This window comes from Lithobates pipiens, unplaced genomic scaffold (genome assembly GCF_037356315.1).
Source record: "Lithobates pipiens isolate NorthernLeopardFrog02 unplaced genomic scaffold, aLitPip1_a1.2 Scaffold_28, whole genome shotgun sequence".
NCBI classification, from domain to species: Eukaryota; Metazoa; Chordata; class Amphibia; order Anura; family Ranidae; genus Lithobates; species Lithobates pipiens.
The window spans coordinates 226,250,198-226,268,113 of NW_027507789.1; the positions used below are offsets into that span (position 1 = coordinate 226,250,198).

The 17,916-nt window shown below is 49.2% G+C and overlaps 2 protein-coding genes across 4 annotated transcripts in view; one reads left to right on the forward strand and one right to left on the reverse strand.

The window, feature by feature from the left end:
• LOC143936205 (ABC-type organic anion transporter ABCA8-like) overlaps positions 1-17,916 on the forward strand; it is a 394,203-nt gene that overhangs the window by 158,796 nt on the left and 217,491 nt on the right. The gene's annotated exons all lie outside the window — the stretch shown is intronic.
• LOC143936211 (ABC-type organic anion transporter ABCA8-like) overlaps positions 1-17,916 on the reverse strand; it is a 98,852-nt gene that overhangs the window by 18,686 nt on the left and 62,250 nt on the right. The window contains exons 25-28 of the mRNA XM_077460625.1: positions 14,276-14,389; positions 7,635-7,757; positions 3,497-3,553; positions 238-326 (exon numbers count right to left, since the gene is read on the reverse strand). Of these exons, the coding sequence (XP_077316751.1) occupies positions 238-326; positions 3,497-3,553; positions 7,635-7,757; positions 14,276-14,389 (383 nt within the window). The remainder of the gene's footprint in view (positions 1-237; positions 327-3,496; positions 3,554-7,634; positions 7,758-14,275; positions 14,390-17,916) is intronic.

The following is a 17,916-nucleotide window of genomic DNA, read 5'->3' on the forward strand; positions in this document are numbered from 1 at the left end:
CCCATTGAGATTTGATGTGTATTCAAAGTGTTCCTTTAATTATTTTGAGCAGTGTATATTACCAGTCTTGGCCCAGGGGGAGGAAATGTCTGCCTTATTCGAGTCCACAGTGAGATCGGCACCCAGTCTTGGGATGCTTGCTGTGCCTTTTCTTTATATATGTTCAACTAGGTGGCCACATCCACAATCATATCTATGTAAATAGTTAAATGATTGACAATGTGTTCACTGACCCACCTGAATACCGGATCTCGTCTTAAACTTGTTCCCCTCCGCCATTCCAGAAACCACAGGAGACCCCAGAGTATGAGGACTTGTGCGTACGGCTGAAGAGGAAGCAGAGAGAGTCAGAAACCGGGCGAGATGGAAATTGTCATACAACAGTGTTTGGCCCGGGCAATCCGGTCTTAGGACCCACTTCCTGTTACTGATTGGCTGGGAGGAGAAGCAGGAAGACAGTAGTCAAAATGATTCGCTAATGTCACAAGTAGGTGTGCGCCCCGAGCCCAACCTTTTTGAAGCCAATTAGAGCCTCAGGCTCTAATCGTGTGTTTAAAAAAAAAAAAAAACCCTGGTAGAAATCCATGCGTCCGGCGCCCCACATGGAGATTAGGGGGCGGTGTGACTTAATAGGTAGCAATGCCTGGCTGTCATTTTGACAGCCGTTATTTGTCTGTAATAGTGGTAGCAGAGTTGTGGCAGGAAAGGGAATGGAATGGAGCTACGCTTAGGAGAGACATCCTAGAAATTTGAATTTTTTTTATACAAAATTATGGACCTTAGCAAGCCAAATATAAGGACTATAATTGTACCCAAATTTTCTAAAAAGTATCAAAAGATATTTATTATTACGTGATTAAAAAAAATACACATATATACATATCAAAGACACACAAAACACACAAAAGCTGCACATAAAAGATTATAACCAAGACCATCCAATACTCCTTAAGGACAGGTTGCTTTCATCAAGAGTACCTCTATAGGGTTACGGTGGGAAGGCGCCACCGACACCCAAAGACCAATTTTTACGCACCTGTTACTTCTAGTTAAAGTCAAAGTGACACCAGAATGTATCCAAAAAATCGCAAATCTTGTTCCCAGTGCACTACATTGTGGCCTCGTCATACACACTGGCGGCTCCCCAGCTGTTGCTGAGCAAAATAAAGGCAGCTTGCAGGGATAAATTTCATTTTTCTTGGCTTTATAAATGGAATTATTGCTGCAGCAGATTCTAGACATGGTACAGATCTTCCACTTTACAGGTAGACTAAGGGGACCACCACCACCCCCCCCCCCCCCCCCCGGCACTATATTGGAAGGATTTTTTTAAATTTTTATGCTTTCACTTTAAAACAATAAAAAAAAATCACTGCTCATTTAAATAAATTAGTTTTACAAACTTTTTTTTATTGATACATGTCACCCCAGGGAAAGACCTGGACCCCTATATAACCATTGTATGCCCAATTACTTGCATGTAAGCCTTCAATCCAGGCGCTTTTTGACGTTCGGGTCCCATTGACTTTAATGGGGTTCGTTATTCGGGTCATGTGACAACACTGAAGAAATGACACTTGTCTACAATGTAAAGTAGTGAGTGTACAGCTTGTATAACAGTGTAAATTTCCTGTCCCCTCAAAATAACTCAACACACAGCCATTAATGTCTAAACCGCTGGCCACAAAAGTGAGTAAATTGTCCAATTTGGGCCAAATTAGCCATTTTCTCTCCCCGATGTCATGTGACTCGTTAGTGTTACAAGGTCTCAGGTGTGAATGGGGAGCAGGTGTGTTAAATTTGGTGTTATCGCTCTCACTCTCTCATACTGGTCACTGGAAGTTCAACATGGCACCTCATGGCAAAGAACTCTCTGAGGATCTGAAGATAAGAATTGTTGCTCTACATAAAGATGGCCTAGGCTATAAGAAGATTGCCAAGACCCTGAAACTGAGCTGCAGCACGGTGGCCAAGACCATACAGCGGTATAACAGGACAGGGTCCCCTCAGAACAGGCTTCGCCATGGTCCACCAGAAGTTGAGGTCACGTGCTCAGCGTCATATCCAGAGGTTGTCTTTGGGAAATAGACATATCAGTGCTGCCAGCATTGCTGCAGAGGTTGTAGGGGTGGGGGGGGTTCAGCCTGTCAGTGCTCAGACCATACGTCGCACACTGCATCAAATTGGTCTGCATGGCTGTCATCCCAGAAGGAAGCCTCTTCTAAAGATGATGCACAAGAAAGACCACAAACTGTTTGCTGAAGACAAGCAGACTAAGGACATGGATTACTGGAACCATGTCCTGTGGTCTGATGAGACCAAGATAAAGGTATTTGGTGTCAGATGGTGACAAGCGTGTGTGGGGGCAACCAGGTGAGGAGGACAAAGACAAGTGTGTCTTGTCTACAGTCAGGCATGGTGGTGGGGGTGTCATGGTCTGGGGCTGCATGAGTGCTGCCGGCACTGGGGGGCTACAGATCATTGAGGGGACCATGAATGCCAACATGTACTGTGACATACTGAAGCCGAGCATGATCCCCTCCCTTCAGAGACTGGACCGCAGGGCAGTATTCCAACATGATAACCACCCCAAACACACCTCCAACACCACCACTGCCTTGATAAAGAAGCTGAGGGTAAAGGTGATGGACTGGCCAAGCATGTCTCCAGACCTAAACCCTATTGATCATGTGTGGGACATCCTCAGACGGAAGGTGGAGGAGCGCAAGGTCTCCAACATCCACCAGCTCTGTGATGTCATCATGGGGGAGGGGAAGAGGACTCCAGTGATGACCTGTGAAGCTCTGGTGACCTCCATGCCCAAGAGGGATAAGGCAGTGCTGGGAAATAATGGCGGCCACACAAAATATTGACACTTTGGGCCCAATCTGGACATTTTCACTTAGGGGTGTACTGACTTTTGTTGCCAGCGGTTTAGACTTTAATGGCTGTGTGTTGAGTTATTTTGAGGGGACAGGAAATTTACACTGTTATACAAGCTGTACACTCACTACTTTACATTGTAGACAAGTGTCATTTCTTCAGTGTTGTCACATGAAAAGAGAGAAGAAAAGATTTACACAAATGTGAGGGGTGTGCTGACTTTTGTCAGATACTGTATATCTTATGATCATCAACTCCATTTAGTGGCCATAACGGGGTATGTATTTATTTAAAACCCTCATTTAGGAATTGACTGCATTACGGCCACTAGATGGAGCTGGCGATCATATTAAACATATTATGGTTATTATTCATGACCACTGTGCAAATTATTAGAGTAATTATTATTAATAAACAGACCCCCCCCCCCCCAAGTGTTTAATGCATGCTCTAGTCTCTCTGCACCTTGATTAATATGGGGGATGGGCTGGTACCAGGAAATAACAAGGAAAGGGTTGGTGTAGGTGCTGGAGCACTGGATCCCCGGAAGCCTCAGGCCCTCAAATATATCACAAGGTTTGTTTTATTTTGAGCGGAGTGTTCCTTTACTTACAATCACCAGGAAGGCGTACACAATCGGCATCATAACGTCAAAAGCCACGATGTAAACCTAGGAAGAGAATATCATATTATTGTCTTATACAAAGATTTCCAATCCCGCCACTACGCTAAAGTGACATGTGCGCTGCCAAAAAAATGTGTTTGTTTTCGTTTCATTCGTTTCATTTTTTTCTAATTTTTTCGGGTAATTCGTTATGATCGAAATTCGTTATTTCGAATAAATCTGTAAATTTGAAAATTCAGAAAATCTAAATCGGAAACGTTGTGAATACGGAAATCCGAAAATTCAAAAATAATAAACTGTAGCACCCTCTACCTTAGGTAGGTTGCTAGAGGTGGTTGTTTGTTTTTACAGCCAGTGCGGGTAGATTTAGGCAGGCCTAGCTGTGATCTAGGCCTGTTTGTTTTTGATCTGGGGGCTGGGAGGGGTTTGGTGTAGCAGCAAGTGACTAACATGTACTTCATCTCTCTGGTGCCTCCTCTGTTTCTAGAGGGTTCTGGAAGAGAGGAGGGGCAGAGGATGGGAGTGGCATGGAGTGTATCTGGGAGCCCTGACCAATCCCCAACTAGAATTGCCAGGGAGCAGGCCTTCTATATATACTCATTGTCAGCCTGCTGTAGGAGGAGTTGTCAGGTGGAAGAACTGAGTGATGGAGTGTTAGGCTGTCGTGGCCCCTTAAGGAGCCCCCTTTATGGGGGGGGTGACCTTGGGACTGGAGCTCAGGAGCTGGGAGGAAGCTTCTCTCTACCTGGCCATTGAGAGGTGTCCTGGAACAGGAGCTGGGGGAAGACAGCGGGGAGCACTGCCGGACAAGTCATTCAGGAGGGATCCATGCCGGGGTCAGTGAGTGAGAAGCTCTGGGAGAGACATGCCAGGATTGGATGTGAAGTCGGAGGGAGAGACTGTGGGGTTGTGAAGTCAAGTTGCTGCAGCCAAGAGGGTTGGTAGGATTTTCACCAGACTTTCTGGGATCAGTAGTCCACCAAGTTTGAGTTAGTCCTTTTTCAAGGCTATTGGTTGCTACACCAGGAGACGCAGGAGACTGCAGACCTCTGCCAGCAAATGGCTATTAGTGAACTGTTGGGCCCAGGCCCGGATTGGCCATAGGGAAAACCCGGAACCTGCCCAGTGGGCCGGGCCACTGGGCCACATATCCTTGCAGGGTCCAAGGCAGCTGGGCTGCTCTTTGAACCCGCACCGCTCACCAGGCCTCTCCGCAGCTGCCCGGCTGACAGTTCAGCTCAGCCATCGGCACCAGGGGGACGGAAACATGAAGGGGGAGGAGCTAGAGGAAGACACCTCTGGTCTCTCCACGGCCGCCGGTGTAGTTCAGCCATCTATGTCAGGCTATATTCTCCACAGTTAAAATGTGTGAATGCAGAAATAAGGCATTATGGCCACTAGTTGGCGCTAACAATCATATGAAAGAGCTTTGCTCCTTGTGCGATCTGATTGCCATACTGTGGTATGCCCAGGGCCAGCGCTCCTGCTAGGCAAATGAGGTAGCCTCCTAGGGCGCACAGCCATGGCCGCTGACTTCCCCTCTAGCCTGGCGGGGGAGGCTGAAGAATGTCAGGTGGGCACAGCATAGGAGGAGGACAGTGGGGAGCCAGACGAGGCAGGCACAGCTGAGGAGGTGGAGGAGGACAATGAGGAGCCAGACGAGGCAGGCACAGCTGGGGAGGCAGAGGAGAACAGTGGGAAGCTGGGTGAGGCGGGCACAGCTGAGGAGGCGGAGGAGGACAGTGGGAGTCGGATAAGGCGGGCACAGCTGAGGAGGAGGACAGTGGGGAGCCAGATGAGGCAGGAACAGCTGGGGAGGTGGAGAAGGCTAGTGGGGACCTGAACGAGACGGGCACAGCTAGAGAGGCGGAGGAGGACAGTGGGGAGCCGGACAAGGTGGGCACAGCTGAGGAGGCGAAGGACGACTGTGGGGAGCTGGAAAAAACAGGCACAGCTGGGGAGGCGGAGGACAGTGGGGAGCCAGACAAGGCAGGCACAGCTGAGGAGGTGGAGGAGGGCAGTGGGAGCCTGATGAGGCAGGAACAGCTGGGGAGGTGGAGAAGGCTAGTGGGGACCTGGACGAGGTGGGCACAGCTGAGGAGGTGGAGAAGTCAAGTTGGGACCTGGACGAGACGAGCACTGCTGGGGTGGCGAAGGAGGCCAGTGGGGAGCTGGACAAGGTGGGCACAGCTGAGGAGGCAGAGGACAGTGGGGAGCCGGATGAGGCAGGCACAGCCGAGGAGGCGAAGGATGACAGTGGGGAGCCGCAAAAAGCAGGCACAGCTGGGGAGGCAGAGAAAGACAGTGGGGAGCTGGATGAGGCAGGCACAGCTGGAGAGGCGGAGGAGGATAGTGGCAGCCGGACGGATGAGACGGGCTCAGCTGGGGAGGTGGAGGAGGACAGTGGGGAGCCGAACGAGACGGGCTCAGCTGGGGAGGTGGAGGAGGACAGTGGGGAGCTGGATGAGGCGGGCAGGGTTGGTGCAAGGATTTTTGACACCCTAGGCTAAACTTAATTTTGCCTGCCCCATTGGCTCCACCCCTGACTCCACCCCCTTTGCCCTGCCCATGTGAAAGAAGGCTCCGCTATACAGGAAGCATTGGCTCTGCTTCCTCTAGTGCTTGCTCCAGTGCTTCGCTGCACCTCTAATTACACTACTGATTTAGTTACATGCTGCAGCATGTAGAGTATGCAGACACAGAAGGAAACCAGCAGCCAGGCACCCCTAGGCAGCAGTGTGCCCTTGGCGGCTGCCTAGTTTGCCTAGTGGTAGCACCGGCCCTGGAGGCGGACACAGCTGTGGAGGCAGAGGAGGACAGTGGGGAGCTAGATGAGGCGGACACAGCCGAGGAGCCAAATCAGGACAGTGGGGAGGTGGAGAACAGTGGGGAGTCGGAGGAGGATAGTGGGGAGCCGGATGAGGCAGGAACACCTGGAGAGGCGGAGGAGGATAGTGGGGAGCCAGACGAGGCAGGCACAGCTGAGGAGGCGAAGGACGACAGTCGGGAGCCGGAAAAGGCAGGCACAGCTGGGGAGGCAGAAAAGGGCAGTAGGGAGCCGGACAAGGCAGGCACAGCTGGGGTGGCGGAGAATAGTGGGGAGCCAGATGAGGCATGCACAGCTGAGGAGGTGCAGGAGGCCAGTGGGGAGTCGAATAAGGCAGGCACAGCTGGGGTGGCAGAGGACAGTGGGGAGCCGGACGAGGCGGGCACAGCTGAGGAGGTGCAGGAGGCCAGTGGGGAGTCGAATAAGGCAGGCACAGCTGGGGTGGCAGAGGACAGTGGGGAGCCGGACGAGGCAGGCACAGTTGAGGAAGCAGAAAAGGACAGTGGGGAACCAGATGAGGTGGGCACAGGTGAGGAGACGTAGGACAGTTGGGAGCCTGGACAAGGTGGGCACAGCTGAGGAGGTGGCAGAGGCCAGTGGGGACCCGGTTGAGGTGGGCACAGCTGAGGAGGCAGGCACCATCAGGTCTCCAGACGTAGGGGCAAAACTATCCATCCTGCCTGGTGAGTCTGCTCTGTCTGACCCTGTTTCCTGTTCTAGTCACTCACACCCTGGGCAAGACCAGCAACACCCTAGTCTGGCCTAGTGTGCGAAATAGTCAAGCACCAGCCCTGGGTATGCTTGTGCCCCTGGACAAAGGTGGTTGTGACGAAACACGTCAGGCAGAGCCTTAACAGAGAAGTCATCATGCTGGCTTGTGGCCCGAGGTGGTGCTGAATATGGAGACTATCCCAAGAAAATAAGTATGCTCCTCAGTGCCATCTAGTGGCCAAAATGCCTTTATTTCCTGATTCATACATTCGATCTGCAAAGAATAAAACATGGAAGCAACTGATTTTGGCCCATTTGCCCAGAGTCAATTTACTGTATATGCAGATTCTATGGAGGAACAGCAATGCAATTTTTTTGTTACTCCTTTAAGCTTAGAAATGGATTTCTGGTAGGTAATTGGTTGCTATGGGTAATAACAAATAGTTCCCTTGGAACATCAGCCCTCAAATGAATTTTATCTTCTACACGTGAAGAACACATTTTATTATTTTTTCTTTTTTGCCGGCATATCGATAGTACGACGTGATAACGTGTGAGATAAAAAAAAAACTACAAATCGACACTCACCAGTCCGATCATAAACGCCATCAGATTGCTGGGCGGCACCAAGATCAGGTAGGTGATATAAAATTTGCGTGCCAAGAAACTGTGGGTTTGAAATGCGAAGAACACAATCGGGACGAGGGAGGACTGCAAGAGAGAGAGAGAAATCCACCTGATTCAGGAAGTAACACGCCCAATTTAAAGTAAAACTTTTCGTTTTTGGCAAGAGAAAAAAGGATAAAAAAAGAAACAAGTAGTGTTACTTTGTACAATAAACTACTATAATAGTACACAATGTATATATACACTGTATACTTCCCTGTCAAAATGATTATTGGATTGATTATTGGATTGATTATTGGATTCTGCTGCAATTCTTATAGTACGCGCGCAAAGCGCCGGACTTCCATAAGTCGAGTAGATTTTGATCACGAACTGCAAAAAGGGAATACCAAAGGAGGGAGGGACTAAATGCTCCGCCCCCCAACCGCCACCGACAGGGAACAGCAAGAGGGCACAAGGCCAGCCCAAGCAAGACGACGCCGGAATTGGCGCCCCTGCTGGGCGTGGAAAACATGACATCAATATGTGGGTGGCCCCCCTCAAAGCTACAACGGTGGGAGGGGACAGCAGGAGATCTACCTGGTCTGTTGCCAGTATCAGCCATTATTCTTTTATGTCGGTACACATTTACAACTGGCCGTATATAGATAGGTAGGTGGTCTTTGGGCCGGCCCTGCGCCCTCTTGCTGTTCCTTATCGGTGGCGGTCCCCGTCATCCAGCTTGGAAGCTGTAATATGTGTCAAAGTGGGTCTTCCTAGCTCTCCTGCTGTCCCCTCCCACCCTTGTGGCTTGGGGTGGCCCATATAGACATCATGTTTTCCACGCCCACCGGTGGGGCGCCAATCTCGGCGTTGTCACGCTTGGGCTATGTGGAACATCCCGAGCAATGGGAGACACCGCTATCCGCGGCCCCAGCGGCGACGAGTGTCTTCAGCGCTCGTACGCCTCCTTGTTCATACATGGCGTTGGGGGTGGAGCATTTGCCCCCCCCCCCCCCCTTGGGGGTATAATTTGAGCATGAAGTGGCAGCTTTTCTCACCTCATGAGTTTGCACACACCAGCTGCACTTCCACGAGGGGAAGGTCTCACATCACACCCAGGTCAGTCATGTTGCTTTTTAGCTTAGTTGACATTTCAGCACATTTGTTTGCCTTTTCCATCAACCCCCATTTTATTCCACTCGCCGCGCACACCGCTGGCCCAACATTTCTTCATACTCTGTATTGTTTCATTTTCACGCCCTTCTAGTCTCCCACCATATACCAGCACTTACTTCATGCTGGTCCCTATACATTTATATGTATATCAAACGCTGCAGGAGGCTCATCTGTATCCACAGGGTCTTTCTGATATAAAGAATCTCACAAAAGTAAGTACACCCCTCACATTTGTGTAAATCTTTTCTTCTCTCTTTTCATGTGACAACACTGAAGAAATGACACTTGTCTACAATGTAAAGTAGTGAGTGTACAGCTTGTATAACAGTGTAAATTTCCTGTCCCCTCAAAATAACTCAACACACAGCCATTAATGTCTAAGGCCGCGTACACACGGGCGGACTGTCTGACGGACTTGGTCCGCTGAAACGTGTTTCAGCGGACAATCCGCTCGTGTGTGGGCTTCAGCGGACTTTTTCAGCGGACAGTCTGGCGGACTTAGTCTTTCGGAATTTCCGTAATATTGTCCGTCCAAACTTGGTTTCAGCGGACAGTCCGCTCGTGAGTAGGCTAGTTCGACGGACTAAGTATGGCGCATGCTCAGAAAGGATTTACACGGCGAAAGGTTGCATTGCTGTGTATTGGACATCGTATTTCTAGTCCCGTCGTACGTGCTGTACACGTCATCGCGCAAGCTTTCGGCGGACTGTCTGTTCATCGTGTGTGGTCAAGTCCGTTCATTCGAAAGTAGGACGGACTGTCTGTCGGATTGTCTGCCGAACTTAGTTGGGCAGACAGTCCGCCCGTGTGTACGCGGCCTAAACCGCTGGCAATAAAAGTCAGTACACCCCTAAGGGAAAATGTCCAAATTGGGCCCAATTAGCCATTTTCCCTCCCCGGTGTTATGTGACTGGTTAGTGTTACAAGGTCTCAGGTGTGAATGGGAAGCAGGTGTGTTACATTTGGTGTTATCGCTCTCACTCTCTCATACTGATCACTGGAAGTACAACATGGCACCTCATGGCAAAGAACTCTCTGAGGATCTGAAGATAAGAATTGTTGCTCTACATAAAGATGGTCTAGGCTATAAGAAGATTGCCAAGACCCTGAAACTGAGCTGCAGCACGGTGGCCAAGACCATACAGCGGTATAACAGGACAGGTTCCCCTCAGAACAGGCCTCGCCATGGTCCACCAAAGAAGTTGAGGTCACGTGCTCAGCATCATATCCAGAGGTTGTCTTTGGGAAATAGACGTATGAGTGCTGCCAGCATTGCTGCAGAGGTTGTAGGGGTGGGGGGGTCAGCCTGTCATTGCTCAGACCATACGCCGCACACTGCATCAAATTGGTCTGCATGGCTGTCATCCCAGAACGAAGCCTCTTCTAAAGATGATGCACAAGAAAGACCACAAACAGTTTGCTGAAGACAAGCAGACTAAGGAGATGGATTACTGGAACCATGTCCTGTGGTCTGATGAGACCAAGATAAAGGTATTTGGTGTCAGATGGCGTCAGGCGTGTGTGGGGGCAACCAGGTGAGGAGGACAAAGACAAGTGTGTCTTGTCTACAGTCCGGCATGGTGGTGGGGGTGTCATGGTCTGGGGCTGCATGAGTGCTGCCGGCACTGGGGGGCTACAGATCATTGAGGGGACCATGAATGCCAACATGTACTGTGACATACTGAAGCAGAGCATGATCCCCTCCCTTCAGAGACTGGACCACAGGGCAGTATTCCAACATGATAACCACCCCAAACACACCTCCAACACCACCACTGCCTTGCTAAAGAAGCTGAGGGTAAAGGTGATGGACTGGCCAAGCATGTCTCCAGACCTAAACCCTATTGATCATCTGTGGGGGATCCTCAAACGGAAGGTGGAGGAGAGCAAGATCTCCAACATCCGCCAGCTCTGTGATGTCATCATGGGGGAGGGGAAGAGGACTCCAGTGGTGACCTGTGAAGCTCTGGTGACCTCCATGCCCAAGAGGGTTAAAGCAGTGCTGGAAAATAATGGTGGGAACACAAAATATTGACACTTTGGGGCCCAATTTGGACATTTTCACTTAGGGGTGTACTGACTTTTGTTGCCAGCAGTTTAGACATTAATGGCTGTGTGTTGAGTTATTTTGAGGGGACGGGAAATTTACACTGTTATACAAGCTGTACACTCACTACTTTACATTGTAGACAAGTGTCATTTCTTCAGTGTTGTCACATGATAAGAGAGAAGAAAAGATTTACACAAATGTGACTGAGGGGTGTACTTACTTTTGTGAGATACTGTATGTATATATACATACACATACTCTTTTACTATTTTTTGCAGTTCATGTTGATGGACAAGGGGAGACCTCTACGGACACTTGCATCTACCAAAGCCATGTCGGTGCTCCGGTTGTTCCCCCGATGGGGTCACCTTTTGCTCCGCCCCCTCAGCTCCCGTGCTGTATGTTTGTTGCTGCCACCGCCGGTGGAATCAGCGATTGATGGCCTGGCCCAGCCCATTGGCGAGTATGGGGTCCCACAGTCTGGCCCCGATGATTACTCACCTCTCTGCCTGTTTGATACAACATACATTCATTTCTTTGATTTAGTACTTCTATTACAGATATAGCAAAACATTTACCCCTGAAGAGCGAGCGCGGCCTCGCGAAATGTCCTTGGGTACTACTGATGCTTGCACATTTCTCTGATGTTTGTATATTGGCATATACTGTTTACCATGTATGTGGATTGTCCCATGTTCGCATTGTATGTATATTTTATCGGCCTGCATTTATTGCTATTCTGTTTTACAACAAACTGTAACAAATCATTTTTTTTTTTACTATCATGATATGTTTTTTGGCCAACCATATTCACCTCACTCAAAGCCCATAGGGCAAACCCCATGTACATATGTAATATAAAATGTAGCAATGCAGAGAGTCCTGGAAGTCAGTCCTCTGCAGCCAAACTTAACCCGGGACACCTTAACCTGTATGGGTGAGACCCCCCCGAGGACCACAGAGCCCTGCAACTGCCCCCCTTAAAGGAACCACAACTCAAATATTGGGAGAATGTACCTGCTATCCAGGACACATTCCCGGTGTCCTGTACAATATATATATGTTAGCGCCCTGCTCCTAATGGGCAGACGCTATTATTTTTCAAATTTAGTTGTCTGAAGCCGCAGTTGGGCTCAGGCTAATTTTTTTCCAAAAAGTTCTGGTTTCTGTGCCAGTCCAACTGGGTTGCACTGGTTCCCACTTGACCGTAGGTGTCGCTGTCACCGCCGGTAGGTGTGGAAATGCAGCAGGCTGGATGTATTGAATACTAACTCTTGCTTGGAAATAGCTCAGTGGGTGTGTCTTCCCTGCTGTGCATTCTGGGAGAGGGTATTTAAGGTAAGTGACGCCATTTTTGGTGGTTCGTTTTCCGGGGTCCGCTATCCCGACCTCATAGCCCTCCTGGCCTGGGGTCTGTGTCGCATTGGTCTTGCGCCTCGGGGCCGGCTGGCCCGGGGCTTTGCTACTGAGAGAGTAGGCCCTGAAAAGTCTTGGGGCCTGCTGATCCAGGGGTGGTCCCTGTGCTTTCTCGCCTGCGGGGAGAGGCCAAGAAAACTGGAGGATCCAGGGGAGGACTTTTCTAGCAGAGGACCGAGCGCAAGGCTGGTGTCTCTGGAGGAGCCTGGAAACTCAGTTGGAGGACGCAACCTGGATCAATACCCATACAGTATCGCCGAGTCGGCTGAAAGAATCTGGTACTGTATGACAGTTCTACAAAACTCTCAAGATTTCTTAGTTTAATTGACAAGTCTGTGGCAGAGACTGTTGAGCATCTCATCGGCTGCTGGGTCAAGTGAGAGGGGCCTATCCGGTGGTTGCTGGATCCAGTCTGTGGAGCTGTTTGTCCTCTGGATCTGACCAATACCTCTAAATTACTACCGAGGTGCCTGAACCCCCTTATCCTCTGACCCTCTATTGAAGGACTTTTGTGCTTATCCTGAATAAATGTTAAAAAAAGGACTAAGTGTCGGATTCATCATCATTTGGGCTACTTTCTAACGGGGCCCCTGAGACAGAGAGGCGAGTGGGTGAGGTAACGGTAAGCCCAAATAAAACCAGCAGCTTCTTCAGGGGTTAGTGCTATATATATATATATATATATATATACACACACACACACACAATGATCTAAATATCGATGTAATATTCCATAATATAGCTATAACAATATATTTTAGTAATATACTAATATTTATTATATCATGTTATTTCATTACAGTCCACACAATAATCACCAACATAGAGGCCTTGCTATGCTCCATATTCCTTGGATCCAATATGGCGGCATGCCTTGATGAATCTGTCTCAGCAGTACCAACACACAACACAATTGTCGCTACTATGAATTTCTTGAACATTCCCATTGCTTTCATGTATTTCTTGCCTGGCTTACAACTGTGTCCATGCCACCAGTGCCAGGAATGCCTTATGGGTCGTTCACTGCCACCCCTCTGAAAATGGCTGCCTGTTTTTTACTCCATCCCCCCCAACTGCCCGTCTGCTTATTGAATCACCCCCTTGTATGTCTCTTCTGCAATAAAAGCTTCTCTTCCAACAAGGTTTCTCCTAAGTGTGCCTGCATTCTTGGCAAGTCTTGGTGAAGAGATGAATTACCTCCCATGCACGTGCACATCGCCTACCTCATTCTGGCCCAGCCAATCAAGACAGCCAAAGAAGAAGAAGAAGAAGACCGGTGGAAGATGGTTCAACTTTAACTGAGATTCTAATTACAGCTTACAAAGAGCTACAGCATTCACCACCCTTGCACAATACATCTCAGCCCTGATGAAGGGGAATTAGTTGTCCGAAACACGTTGATGTTATGTTATTATAGACTCTTTTAAAACATTTATGTCTGGACATCCTTGCACTCAAGTGTCACTCTTCCTGGGGCCCAATTTTCTTTTTTCGTTGAAAAGCCTGTGGCGTGCAAAACACACCCAAAAACTTCCACCCGGTGCCCAAAAAAGTGCACACACATCAAGAGTGAACACAAAAACGTGCAACAGGTGTACCACTGTCCTCCACGAGGAAGGACCTTACCCTGATCCCCCGGGGGCGTTAGGCTCCAGACGGGGACTGAGGTACCATACTAGGTCCATCTGGCCGGAACCAGGTGACCACCTTTCTCTGGAAGGTCTGCCGAAACAGACCCACCCAATTACTCGGTTGGGCTCCAATGGGCAGTAGTGAGTTGCCCCACTATAACAATATTTCAATTTGTTTCTATTCTCCACCAAGAGCTCCACCACCCAAATCCCGGAGAGTTTTTATTGCTCTCTGCAGATCCATGACAAATCTATGGCTTGGAAAGTGGCCCACAGGAAATGTTCTCCAATCTGTATCCCTTTTTAAGCATGATATTGACCCGCGGGAAACAATGTTACCTACTTACCCAGATAAAGAAGAAGGACCACCGGTCATAATGAATCTTCCTCTTACCAAACACCAATGTGATGAAGTAGACATAGAGGACCGTGGCAATGCCGTAACCCAAAATTTCCACAATCTGCAAATCAAAGGATAACTTTAATGTAGCAAATATATTCCTAACCCACATGCATTGGACACACCTGTAGAATTTTCATGAAGTTATTATGATCTGGGGCCACCCCAAAGCTGACCTTCCCTTCAGTCTTGCACAGTTGTAGAGGTTGATATTTGCATAACTCCTCCCAAGAGCCCGCCCACTGCTTGCATCAGAACTGAGGGCTCTTGAGTTGAGTACTGAGGGCGGGTGCGGTGATGTTTTCAGGAAGCGATGTACAGCACTCTGTCAGCCCCTCCAACCAGCCATGATCTGCTGGCACTGAGGCAAGCACAGAGACCCAGTGATGACATCATTGCTCTGGACCGGCTTCCTGTTGGTGACAAGGATGGACCAGACCTGAACAATGTGTGGGGAGGATCAACACGCCCCCCCCTGCTGTGGCAGACCTATAGCTGTACAATCAGAAAAAGCTCATACTGCTTGCTGATTGGAGAGCTCTGGTTCTGACTCAGCAGGTGGGTGTGATGGACCTCTGCAGAAAGACCACTGCTTTCACACACAGAGCATCGGTCCTCCTCTAAAACTGCTGGCAGGGGACAGACTTCTCTACTGGGGCTTTCTAAAGAAAACCAACTGTAATGCCGCGTACACATGATTGGAAATTCGGCCAGCAAAAGACAGATGAGAGCTTTTCATCAGAAAATGCGACCGTGTGTACGCTCCATCGAACTTTTGCTGGCAGAATTTCGGCCAACAAAAGATTGAGAGCAGGCTCTCTATTTTTCCGCCGGAAAGCGTTTCGATCGGAAATTCCGATCGTCTGTAGCAAAATTCCTACGCATGCTCGAAACACTTCGATGCATGCTCGAAAGCACTGAACTTCATTCTCTCGGCTTGTCGTAGTGTTGTGCGTCGCCGCGTTCTTGGCGGTCGGAATTTGGTGTGACCGTGTGTAGGCAACACAAGCTTGAGCGGAAATTCCGTCCGAAAAACCATCCAAGGCTTTTCCGACGAGAATTCCGATCGTGTGTACGCGGCGTAAGACTTGCCTCACCTTTTGTTTTGATTCACCTGGAAGGTATTCGGAGGATTTAAAAATAAAAGTCCAGTTGTGGTTTTAACCGCCTTACCACCTCACGCCCGCCGGCCGTCAAATGAAGGCTAGATGGCGCAGCTCTCATTTCTGGGAGACACAATGCTACACCGATCTCGGTAAAGAGCCCCTGACGGAGGCTCTTTACCACATGATCAGCCCTGTCCAATCACAGCTGATCATGATATAAACAGCCGTTGATCGGCTTTTCCGCACTCATGTCTGACAGATGCGAGTAGAGGAGAGCCGATTGGCTTCTCTCCTGACGGGGGGGTGGGGGGGGGTCTGTGCTGATTTTTCATCAACACAGTCCTCCCGCAAATGCCCACCCAGGAACACCAGGATGCTGCCATGACCACCAGGGATTGGCACCACCCTAGACCACCAGGGGAATACCAATCAGTGCCCACGCAGCTGCCAATCAGTGCCCATCCCCAATGCCTGCCAGTGCCATCAGTGATGCCTATCAATGCTATCAGTGCCGCATATCAGTACCCAGCAGTGCCGCCTATCAGTGCCACCCATAAGTACCCATGAGTGTAGCCTTTCAGTGCCCCTCAGTGTCGCCTATCAGTGCCCATCAGTGCCACCTATTAATGCCCATCAGTGCTGTATATCAGTGCCACCCATAAGTACCCATGAGTGCAGCCTTTCAGTGCCCAGTGTCACCTATCAGTGCCACCCATGAGTGCTGCTTATCAATGCCCATCAGTGCTGCATATCAGTGCTGCATATCAGTGCCACCCATCATTCCCGCCTACCAGTGCCCATCAGTGCCACCTCATTGGTGCCGCCTTCTCAGTGCCCCTCAGTGAAGGAGAAAACTTACTTTACAAAATTTTATAACAGAAACAAAAGAAAAACTTTATATTTTTCCAAATTTTAGGTATTTTTTTAATTTGTTTAGCAAAAAATAAAAACCCCAGAGATGATCAAATACCACCAAAAGAAAGCTCTATTTGTGGGAACAAACCATCCAAGGCATTTCCGACGAGAATTCCGATTCGATGATCGGCTTTTCCGCACTCATGTCTGACAGACGCGAGTAGAGGAGAGCCGATTGGCTTCTCTCCTGACAGGGGGGGGGGGTCTGTGCTGATTGTTCATCAACACAGTCCCCCCGCAAATGCCCACCCAGGAACACCAGGATGCTGCCATGACCACCAGGGATTGGCACCACCCTAGACCACCAGGGGAATACCAATCAGTGCCCACGCAGCTGCCAATCAGTGGCCATCCCCAATGCCTGCCAGTGCCATCAGTGATGCCTATCAATGCTATCAGTGCCGCATATCAGTACCCAGCAGTGCCGCCTATCAGTGCCACCCATAAGTACCCATGAGTGCAGCCTTTCAGTGCCCCTCAGTGTCGCCTATCAGTGCCCATCAGTGCTGTATATCAGTGCCACCCATCAATCCCGCTTAACAGTGCCCATCAATGCCACTTGTCAGTGCCCATCAGTGCCACCTCATTGGTGCTGCCTTATCAGTGCCATCTTATCAGTGCCCATCAGTGAAGGAGAAAATTTACTTTACAACATTTTATAACAGAAACAAAAGAAAAACTTAATATTTTTCCAAATTTTAGGTCTTTTTTTAATTTGTTTAGCAAAAAATAAAAACCCCAGAGGTGATCAAATACCACCAAAAGAAAGCTCTATTTGTGGGAACAAAATGCTAAAAATTCTGTTTGGGTACAGCGCTGCATGACCGCGCAATCGTTATTTAAACAGCGACAGCGCTGAAAGCTGACAATTGGCCTGGGCAGAAAGGGGGTGTAAGTGCCAGTTATTGAGATAGTTAAGGACCGACCCACAGTCATATACTGCATCAGGATGGCCCTTTAGCGCAAAATCACATACCCGTACGCGATTTCCTCCATCGGACCTGGGGCGCGTGCGTGTGCCACCGGAGCCGTGCTCTTGCCGTGATTGGACACAGTGGGAGCCAATCAGCGGGTTTGGAAGCCATGATGGCCGCCGGCCACCCATGATCGTTCGCTGGAGAGACAGTACCGCGCTCTTCCTATGTAAACAAGGCAGACTGTCATTCTGTCAGTGAGGGAGCGAGAGATCTGCAATTCCTGCTAATCAGCATCCCTTCCTCCAGTCAGACCAACCCCCACACAGTAAGAAAGCACACCCAGGGAACACAGTTAACCCTTGGATTGCCCCCGATGTAAACCCATTCCCTGCCAGTGTCATTTATACAGTGACGGTGCATTTTTTTTTTTTAGCACTGATCACTGTATTGGTGTCACTGGTCCCCAAAAAGCGTCACTTAGTGTCAGATTTGTCCGCCGCAATGTCGTAGTCCCGCTATAAATTGCTGATTGCCGTCATTACTACGTAGTAAAAAGAGTGAAAAAAATAAAAAGTCCATAAATCTATCCCATAGTGTGTAGAAGATATAACTTTTGCGTAAACCAATCAATATACAATTATTGGGATTTG